Source organism: Aedes albopictus, chromosome 1 (genome assembly GCF_035046485.1).
Source record: "Aedes albopictus strain Foshan chromosome 1, AalbF5, whole genome shotgun sequence".
In the NCBI taxonomy this organism is placed as follows: domain Eukaryota; kingdom Metazoa; phylum Arthropoda; class Insecta; order Diptera; family Culicidae; genus Aedes; species Aedes albopictus.
The window spans coordinates 169484771-169496015 of NC_085136.1; the positions used below are offsets into that span (position 1 = coordinate 169484771).

Consider the following 11245-nt stretch of genomic DNA (forward strand, 5'->3'; position numbering starts at 1 on the left):
TAATGAACTTTGAAAAACAGTTTACCTAATTAGAAATTATTAATAAGAAAAAAAGTTATAGCGGTTTCATTTATTCTATGTTTTTTTAGTAAATTTATATATTTTTCAAATGCATCCCATTACTTTTTCAATTTAATGCCGGCTATTTGGTTACTTTCCTTTAAAACATAAATATATTCAAGTCAATTAGAGGGAATTATAATGAACTATAATTACTATCTCGAATTTTGAAACGATGATGAAGTTTTGAAATAATTGGTGTTATATTAGAAAAATAATGCAATCGTAATAATTTTCTTTCGTATAAAGAATTTTAAGTTTTGTCAAAAGTTTTTTATAGCTCATTATATAAGTCATAAATGATCAAAATTTCATTGCATTCGATTCATTGAATCCGGAGATATAACAGCTCAAAGTTGGCTATCGGATAATTATACCTTTTTCTAGAACCTTTATAACTTCGTATAGAACGGTTCGATCTATTCCAAATTTTGTCCACTGATACACAACTAGATGATGAGCTTACAGTAAAAAATTGAGAATATTTGATGCCCTTTTCGAAAAGTCACAGTGAGTTGAACATTTTTCTAAAAGTGAAAATTTTACCTGTCCCAGCTATTTTGAGTATCCCCTGTATATTTGGTCGTCGTCATAGCTGGAACTTTGTAAGAAGAATGCTCGAATCATATCTCGGCGTGGAATTGCTAATTCGTTCTCTTCAGCCACTAAGCAGTCTTTTTATCCTCACAGATTAGAACCATATAACAGGGCGTGTAGATGAGGTTGATGAATTTGAGTTTTATCGTCTCGTTTCGCTGTTGAACTAATCTGAGGAGAAATGCTTTTCGATGATTATCCGGGCTTTTACGCTTTCGGCCATATCACTGTTATCAGCTACCTGAGTGGGTTTTGTTGTCCAGAATCGTTTTCTAAAGCGAGGGTAGTTCGGTGCTTCACCATTTTTTGTTTCGTGCTCTCTGTTGTTGATTTATCTAGGGCATAACTTGATCGAATAGGTGTTAAGGGACGTGATTTCTCCATCTTCTCCTGCGAATTGCTGGGTAATTGGTTTTCGCTAAAGGTGCCATTAGACTGTTTGTCATTATCACAAATATTTGCCATTCAAGTCCGACATTTATCCAAGGTTGCTATGATTCACGATTTGTTGGTCATTTGTTGGCCTTGTTTGGCCAAATATTTGTCATGTCTAATGGGACCTCAAAACTAAGCTGACTCGGAGTATTCTTTATTTCGATCTCACACTAAATTCAAAAAAAAAATGCTCAAACTGTCTTCAGCAAAGTTCTTCTAAAAGATATGTTTCTTTGAAAATATGGACCTCCTTATTTTCATATACATTCAAAAGCGGGCCTTATTATAAGGAAAAACTTTGTAGAGAACCATATTCGTTCATCATTTGAAGGAGCTGAATGCATTTATCCTCGAAAATCTAGGTCCTGAACCACTGCACAGTGGTCCACGAACCAGATTTACGAGGAAAGATGCATTCAACGCCTTCAAATGAGTTTTTAGGCAAATATGGTCTTCTACAAAGTTGTCCCTAATAATAAGGCCCTCTTTCCAATGTGCATGAAAATAAGGGTGGTGCATATTTTCAAAGAAATTGGAAACCAATTTTTTTTTCAATTGCAAGAAAAACTATACATTACTAGCTGAACCCGGCAAACTTTGTTATGCCTACTGCGTTTTTTTACGTTTCAAGTTTCTAGCCAAGACCAAGTCCCCGGTCAAAACGTGTGGAAGATCGTTTTTCAAAAGCTCTCATTTTTTCCATGTTTTTTGCCTCATAAACCTTCCTTGGGTGAAAACTAACAGAACAAAACTAAGACGACCAAAATCGGACCTTCCGTTTGCAAGTTATGCGCGGTCCCACGTATGCCACTGCATTTATATATATATAGATTATTTGGGAAAATTGTAGATCTATCAATTTTAAAAGTTGCTTTTTTAAAAAAAATATGATTTTTTAAGAAAAACGTTTGTAACTTTTGAACCAGAAGAGATAACGAACATCTCAGCGCCCGAAACGACGCGCCTTCAAATGCTCTACAAGTGTTTTCTGGGCGACTTTGATGAAAAATTGAAACTGAAAAAGTTAACGCCAGAAAATTGGTTTTTCTTGAACCACCCTAAGCTAATTCAGAAAAATATCTCTAGATCGGTCAATTTTAAAGCTACATACGAAACGTCTTCAGCAAACTTGCTTAAAATTGATAGATCTACAACTTACCCAAAAATGTAACAGTTATTCTTGCAAATAAAAAAAGTTTGGTTACCAATTACTTTGAAAATATGGACCACCTCAATTTTTATGTATGTACAGGGTGTTAGGTTCATTAGTGCAAAGTTTTTAAAGGGTGATAGAGGACCATAAATGGTGAAAAAATTGTTCTATCTAATCACAACCGTTCACAATTGTTCTATCTAATCACAACCGTAGTTATTGAACTCCCCAAGTTTTTTACTTATATTGCCTCAACTGGCTATAACTTTAAAATGGTCAAACTTATCGCAGTTTTTCAACCCTTATTCGAAAGATTATTGAATTTTCTATCGAATGGCATCTTTGAATCGATTGGTTTAGTTAATTAACTAAGTTTTCTAGAGCAAAATAGCTAAAAATAGCGTGTTTTAATTTGTTTATGTCAATTATCTTTGAAACATGCGTAATAAATAAAAATTCTTACTCTGGCAAAGTTATGGCCCCTGTTCCACTCTACAATTCGTTCTTTGACGCCAAACTTCTAACTCTTATCGTTTTCTTGCAATTTTGATTTAAATGTGCGGCACAGTGCGCAAAAAAGTGCTTACCATGACGATTGCAAATTTATGATCTGAAATGCGACGTTTAAATCGAAATTGCAAGAAAACGATAAGAGATAGAAGTTTGATGTCAAAGAATGAATTGTAGAATGGAACAGGGGCCACAACTTTGCCAAAGAAAGAATTTTAAATTATCACGCATTTTTCAAAGATTGACAAAAACAAATTAAAACACGCAACTTTTAAGCTATTTTCTCTAGAAAACTTAGTTATTTAGCTAAACCTTAAACCTTAGTTATTTAGCTGGTTAAAAGATGCCATTTGATAGAAAATTCAATAATCTTTCGAATAAGGCTAAAAAACTGCGATAAGTTTGACCATTTTAAAGTTATATCAAGTTGAGGCGATAAGAGTCAAAAACATGGGGAGTTCGATAACTACGTAACGGTTGAGATTTGACCATATGCGTAGAACAATTTTTCTCACCATTTATGATCCTCTATCACCCTTTAAAAAGTTTGCACTCTGAAACCTAACACCCTGTATATAAAAGAGGGCCTTATTTTTAGGAAAAACTTTGTAGAAGACCATATTAATCTAGAAAATCATTTGAAGGCACTGAATGCATCTTTCCTCGTAAATCTGTTTCGTGGACCATTGTGCACTGTGTACTAGAGCACGCTATAGTTTGTCTTTTTTGACTGGGCATTTTGCACCTTCTTCTTCTTCTTCTTGGCGTAACGTCCTCACTGGGACAAAGCCTGCTTCTCAGCTTAGTGTTCTATGAGCACTTCCACAGTTATTAACTGAGAGCTTCCTCTGCCAATGACCATTTTGCATGTGTATATCGTGTGGCAGGCACGAAGATACTCTATGCCCAAGGAAGTCAAGGAAATTTCCTTTACGAAAAGATTCTGGACCGACCGGGAATCGAACCCGTCACCCTCAGCATGGTCATGCTGGATACCCGTGCGTTTACCGCCTCGGCTTTATGGGCCCTTTGCACCTATCCATATGATAGATGGAAAATGCATCATCTTCCTCGCTGGTGGATGAAGTGATGCTGCTGCTCGCATTCACGCATGGCAAATTTGACCGCGATCTTTTGTTAACCTTGTACACGTTCGAAACACCTTCGTTGTAAACATTCATAGGGGGCATCCATTAAGTACGTCACGCTTAGAGGGGGGAGGGGGGGTTTGTGAAAGTGTGACAAGCAATGTATTAGGTGTAGGAAAAACCCGTACGAAGGGGGGAGGGGGGGTTCAAATTCCTTATTTTAGCGTGACGTACTTAATGGATGCTCCCATACATATCTTCGAATTGTCAATTTTCCTTCACTGTCATTCGACATGGCGGGCACTGGTGCAGTTTTGTGCCGCCTATACCATTGACAGTTAAAACCTCCGCATATTGTTCCGATCCCTGATTTCATACGCTTCAGCACACTTTCTTTGTGCTGCCGTTTCTTGCTGCGGTTGATTAATTTTGTCTGCTCTTGCCACCCTGTGATCCACTTTATATTGAGCTGGGAACAGGCCACCAGCATTCAACTCCTGACACATTTATTCTCGTTCTTCATCTTTGGTACTTTGCTAGGCGCACGTGTCACTACTCGGGAGTTGCCAGGTGTGTTTTTGAATATTCTTAGGTGCGTAGTATAGATACTAGAGTGGGTCAACGTTGTATGGAGAAACTTTAAATTTGATCGTATCAACCCGGAACAAAGCTTCTTCAATCTATATTAGCGCCCAAAACAACTGTGCAAAATTTGGGAGCGATTGGTTGCGTCCCCGTATTCCGCATTGCGATTGAAATTTGTATGGAAGTTAGTATGGGAAAACGTCCTTTTTTGCATTTTACTCATAACTTGAATTCTTTTGTCTAATACCATGTAACTAATGACGTTAAAGCAAAGCCTAGGATATGCCGAAAAACTTTGCCGAAGACCACAAAGTGATACGACGCTTGTGAAAAAAGTTATTCGCTTGGTAACTTAGGCCAAAAATTGAGATTTTATTATTGATGTTATTCCTTTACATGTTAAATGTTAAGCACCACTGGGCAATCTGTACGTTATAACTTTTTTCACAAGTGTCGGATCACTTTGTGGTCTTCGGCAAAGTTTTTCGGCATATCCTAGGCTATACTTTACCGTCACTGGTTAGACTGTCTTAGACCAAAAATTTCAATTTATGAGAAAAATGCAAAAAAGCACGTTTTCCCATACTAAATTCCATACAAATTTCAATCGCAATGCGGAATACGGGGAAGCGACCAATCGCTCTCAAATTTTGCACAGTTGCTTTGGACGCTAAAACGGATCGAAAAAGCTTTGTTCCAAAAAATCGACTTTGTTGACCCAGTCTAATAGATACTGCTGATTGCCATCCTCCTAGCAGCAACGAATGTCATAAACCGTTGGTGATCAAAGGGAACATTCATAAATGGCGTTTTATTTTCGATTGAAGGGGGGATTAACATTTTTTATACAATTAGTCACTTATTGCAAAAATATTATGACAAAAAATGGAGATCAGAAAATAGTCTATTGGGCTTTATTGTAAATAGATATTCGCTGCCAGTATTCCGGAGAGCACTTCCATGCTAGTGATGTTGCACCAAACTTTGAATTACAACACGCTTTATTATCCCACCCAATGTAATGCAATATTAGGTTTACCATGTAGCTTTGATTATCTGTGATTACGTATGAAACATTATTTCTACTTTTTTCTTTCCTCACTTAAATAACCTGATTAAAATATTATTGCGTCTAATTTATGCATGTGGTTATGGTTACTATACTTCTTTCAAATATCCAGGGAGAATCGAACGAGGACCGGATAAAGGTGGCAAACGAGAAAGCACATTCGCTGCTCAAATAATCAGGTTACCCCAGATATGTACCTTTAACTGTGACGTATTGTTATCATTATTATTATTATTATTATTATTATTATCATTAGTAGCGAAAGTTCAGTTGACGTGTTAAACCTTATGTTCAAAGAACTGCTTCTTTATACAGTTTTATTTGGATCATTTAGCAATCGTGGTATGTGCAGCAAATGAATACTAAAGTGGATGTGAATTTTGATTTATTCAAACTGAAATTATAACAAAAATAATAAAGAATTGAGTGTAAGAAATTTGACTTGATTGAATAATCTGATCATATAAATCGTGGTGTACCTTAAAACTTTAACAAATAATATCATATTAAACGAAAATTAACCTTTACATGTGTGTATGTGTTATTTTTATAACTTTTTCGCAAATCCACGGTGACCTTCTCCGCTGTTCTTGGACTTTTGAAACAAAATGAAATTATGACTATATGCACTTTCGACAATTTTGTGCACATCAAAACCCATCCGTAGGGCGATTCCAACGCGACCAGGATAGCAGCCGCGAACGAAAGGGCTCACAGTCTCCTGAAATAAGCAAGTCTACGATGCAAGGAACAAGAAAAAGGGGTTGAGGTATTTCGGCTAAGTTTGTATGTATGATAAGCAAGTGCATCGCGAATGTATGTAATAGCGAAGTGAAAGTGGAGATCTCTATCATTTAATCGATTGCAAAATCAACCAGAACAAAATATGTTTGGTTTGTTCTCTCATTTTCAAAGTGAACTTCATGTAAAATAGAACATTGGCCCTTTAGAAACGGAGAAGTTTATGTTAGGAATTTTAGAAAGGAAATTGATATAAATTAGAATATGTTTCCCTAAACTCATGTGCTTTTTAAAAGCAAGACCTAATTAGTGATACACAACAAATTACGAAACCTAATTTTCAATTAATGCGTAACAAGTGAAACATCATTGATCACTGTAATCTTCTGAAGTTAAAGAGAATCTCGATATGGAAGCACTTAACAAATAATATGTATTACTAAAGTAATCTTGTATAAATTACAAACCAAATCCGCTTGTTAAATTATATACATATATACAATAAATATATTATGGAAATAACAAATAAATATTTCAGATTCCAAAACAAACAAAGTTAAAAAGTAATACACTAGCATTTAATGGATATCGAACATTGCTTTATATTTTTCGTATAATTTGAGTGATGCTGATCGTTGTGAGTGCAGTTCGATTGTTATAGTAGGGTGCAAATCAAAGAGGAAAAGAGGTTAGAACATGTAAATCGTATCCTGCAAAATGCGACAGACGAGAGATAACGCAACGACGGAGCAAAGGTTGTTGAGCAGTTGGTCGAAATTTCCACGAAGAAGAAAAAAATGTTGGGACCAATATCCGATGAGATTAAATAAAACCACCAACGCATCCGTTGGTAATAGCTACCGAAAAAATGTTGAGTGGCGTGTTAATCGGAAAACCAATGAACGGTTCATCTGGACGGCTGGTGGTGTACAAATCGATGATTTTCATTCTTCCGAACCTTAGCGATGAACAAAGCAGCAAACAAATACATTCCTGTGTTGAACAAAATGCCTTTATTTCGTTTGAAGTTCGTGAAATTGTAATCATGTTTCAAAGATTGCTACTATCGTTAGTATTTCCAGTATTACTCAATCAAACTATTGCTTGACACTCAAAACACAACGAAAGAATGAAAATCATATGGATGGAGACTATTTGCAGCCAGGCTCGTTCCAGCACTAAAAAAAAGATCGGTTTTGCCCGACATTTGTTGACGATTCTTAGGAAAAATTGTTACCCGTTTTTACGTTTTGAGCGTTTGCGAAACTGAGCAAAGATAGTTAAAACGAAGCAATATTGGTCTTTATACCACTAAATGTGCATTTTGTGATTGGAAATCGAGTGATTATTTAACCCTGTATTATTGAGATATATTCCATTATGAGACAAACTTAGACAGTCATTTGCTGGTTAGCGAGATTCAATGAAACTTTCAAAGCATTATTCGTTTTCTTTTGTTTTCTTCCTATTGGGTACAAAGTTTTCAATTTGCGTGATAATAAATGACGCATGTCGTTGTGGACTAATTAACAAGCAGTTTGATAATTTCTTGCGCTGTATTTTTTTTAGAAAACTGCGTTTACACGCAAGGATTTCATGTGGCATTTTAGTGTACATTAACAAATTGGCATTTACAATTAAAATTTAAAAAAGGAGCGAAAAGGCGTGTGTAACAGAAGCTCTGATGAAATCAACAAAAAGAATTACTTTTTAAGCAGATCACTATTAAAATAATGTTTTCCAAAAGAATTCATTCGTCGTCACGATTGTTGCCATACATTCGACGTAATTATCATTTCTTCCCACCGAATGAAATGTATGCAATTCGCATTAAAATCACTATCATAATACTACCTTATTTCGGATTGAAGTAAAGTTAAACCAAAATTATCAAAAAAGTGCACCCGAAGTTCTTAAGTACGGATATTGAAGCAAACAACACTTTTTTCAGCCTTCCAAAACTGAGCGTTATAGTATTCCTAGTCATCTCGTACATATTGGCAAACAGTTTTTCTCCTAGAATGCAATCTTTGTATGTTAACAAAAAAGGAAATCTATTTAAAACGTACTCACTAGCCTGGTACACGGTTTATATGGGAAAATATAAAAAATGGAAAAACTCCAACTCCTGTATACTTTTCGAGCTCCATTTTGGTCCCATATCAACTGTGCAAAATTTCAGAACGATCGAAGAAACAATATTTTAGCGCCCGCCATTCTTAGTTTTTCATACGATTTACTATGGGGAAAATTTACCTCTTCAAAGAAAAATCGCTTGAGGTCAACCATTGATCCCTAAAAATAAGTCGTTGAATGATTTCTGTAGATAACTTCACGAGGAATCAGACCACCGAAGACCGCAAAGCGATGTGACATTCGTGGAAAAAGTTATTAAGCCTTACCCGATCGATAAAATGACGAGATTTTATTATTTATTGTTATTCCTTACGTGTTAAACAGCGTGGGCATGTCATTCGGTTTTCAGTCAATAACTTTTTCCACATGCCTTCGATCGCTTTGCGGTCTTCAGAGGGTTTGTTCCTCGTAAAATTTCCAACAGAAATCATTCATCGATATATTTTTAAGGGTTAAGGGGCAACCTGTGGTGATTTTTCTTTAAAAAAGTGATTTTCCCCATAGTAAATCGTATGAAAATTTAAAACGGCTGGCGCTAAAATATAGTTTCTCCGATCGAGCTGAAATTTTGCACAGTTGATATGGGGCCAAAATGGAACTCAAAAAGTATACAGGAGTAAAATGTTTTTTGGTGTCCCACACTAGTACTCACACATCTAGGGAGCGCAGAGAGAGAGCTTCCACATCTAATCAAACGGGCAATAAAAAAGATATAGGCATAGGCTGAGCAGCACCCATTTCAATTTAGTCGTATTTAGCAATGGGTGTATGTCCTATTCAGGAAGCCACCATCCGGCTACAAATGTAAAAGCAGCAGTTTAACAGGAGAAAACATGTCCGTGCATGCAAAGTGAAATGCAATAACCAACTAACACTAAATCCATTTGTTTTTTGTGATTTCTTCGTTTTTACCATATTATTTTGTAAACAAAATACATTGTAGTACATATTTATTATTTCTATTCCAAAACTATAGCGAATAGCTGTGGTTGCTAAGAATCCAATAATTGATTTCAAAAATTCTGGATTATTTCTTCGTAATACTACTAAACTTGCAATTGTACGAAACTTCCAGAGTTCTTCCTGGTAATTCTTAAACAAAATATTCTGCCTAAAATTCATGGCGAAACGTTTGGCAAGAATTTCCGGTTGGATCCCTCGTGTTTCTTCCATTTCAATAAAAGTTTTGCTTATTTCCTATATCAAAGTTCACAAACAAACTCTTCCTACAGAAGAATCGCTTGAGAAATTCTGAAAAAAAAAAATCTGAACCAGATTTAAACAGCAACAGTATTTTTTTTTCTAATTTATGATGCCTTGCTTTTGATCATATTTCGGTAAAAAAAACTGCAATTGAAATTGTGTACTGAGGTATAGCAATTGGACTTTCAGTAATCTCGTTGTCAGAGGTTTAGCCGTCTGGTACCAGTTCATCGTTGGAATTGTTGTTTGTTCGATTGTATCGATCATTTGAAATGTACTAATCTCATCTGTACTGAATATTATCCAATTCGGCGATGACCTGGTGCAAGAAGATCCTAATTGATGTGCTATGACTTTTTCTGCTCTTCTTTGAGTTCAACAAAACGTGAGCAACCTTTTTTTTCATTACAGTAAACAGTCATTTTTTTAATTGTTTCAATTAACACGGGTTGTTTCTAAAGGTGTTTGTTTTTGTTTTGGTTCTTTATTGATTTTATTATTTATTATGTTTGTTCATCTTTTACGTCTCGTTTTACATTTTATTTTATTTTATTTCAATAGGGCGACGACAATACGACTCGACTCGAAGAAGCCAGCAAGAGAACTGGTCAGCTGTTACGAAGCTAACGCGGAAAGGTTTGTTTCTTCTATTGTTATTCTATTGTCCCAATTTTACTTGTTTTGTGGTGCTCTCATTTTCTCGAAACACCGTATATCGGCGACACGTATATAACCCGTGGTCAGCATAAGCTTTCAATATGTATTATAAACCCAACGCCAGACATTACACTACACTGTCACAATGGTAGTAATGAAATATGAACAAATAAAAAATAAACTACTTGCAGCATCCCAGGTTACGTTTAGTAAGTGGAGAATTTATGCATTGGGCATAATTAAAACGTTGACAACAATTCAAATACCAGTTTATTTTTGTTTGGTATTGTTGAATAAAAATCAATAAATAAACATAGCCGTCAGCTATTGGATTGAAAAATAAGAACCATATCATATTCAAAACCCTTATTAAAGGCAAAAAACCCTACTTCTGGTACGCAAATTGTGCATAACGGTATTATTATCCGTGTTTTTGTTTCTTGCAATTTAGATTGCCACCTGTGGCTAGTTGTCCAAGTAACGCTCTTAATTTATATCGCTCATGTGTCAAAATTGATATCTATAGGATAACAGAAGTTGCCACATTCGAGAAAAGAAGTTCGGTCCATTCATGCTCGCGCCCTCATGGTGGGCGAACAATACATCGGTTCCCTTAAAGTCGCACTTTGCTAGCAATAATAATAGTAAAATGAAAAAAAAAAAAAACAAACAATGTGATATAAACGCGTTAAAAGGGAAAACTATAAGAAAATGTGACACAAACCAAATGAGAGGAAACCAAGTTAGAACAACCTATACATCAACGTCAGCGTAGAATGCCTTGTTTCCTGGCGGTTAGCTAATATAAACTGACATTCGATTGTTTTAAACTTTCTTGGCCGAGTGATGTAAGTAATTGGAATTCTATGATGTTGGATTGAGATCATTGTTATTTGGGCTACCTTGGAATGTCCTTTTGCAACGAACATGGCAGTAGAAATTATTGCATTGTCGAACAATGCATTCGTTTCGTTTCTTCCATAGAAAATAGAACGTGATTTATTTATTATC

General features: G+C 35.5%; 1 protein-coding gene and 1 long non-coding RNA gene across 6 annotated transcripts in view; one reads left to right on the forward strand and one right to left on the reverse strand.

Annotated features, from left to right (window-relative positions):
• The window catches only part of LOC109431022 (synaptosomal-associated protein 25), a 257831-nt gene extending 246885 nt beyond the window's left edge, over positions 1-10946 (forward strand). For 3 of the 5 annotated variants that reach the window (XM_029851670.2, XM_029851669.2, XM_029851668.2), the window contains exon 8: positions 10139-10946. In XM_029851670.2, coding sequence (XP_029707530.2) covers positions 10139-10204 — 66 coding nt within the window. In that variant the 3' untranslated portion in view covers positions 10205-10946. Of the gene's footprint in view, positions 1-5609; positions 5677-6164 lie in introns of all 5 variants that reach the window. The other 2 variants (XM_029851672.2, XM_029851671.2) reach the window with 2 other exon arrangements.
• Positions 2744-3936, reverse strand: LOC134286093 (uncharacterized). The gene is made up of 2 exons (XR_009996842.1): positions 3791-3936; positions 2744-3500 (listed from the first exon to the last, which is right to left on the reverse strand). It is a non-coding gene; the product is annotated as an uncharacterized LOC134286093 (long non-coding RNA).
• Positions 10947-11245: the final 299 nt, after the last annotated feature.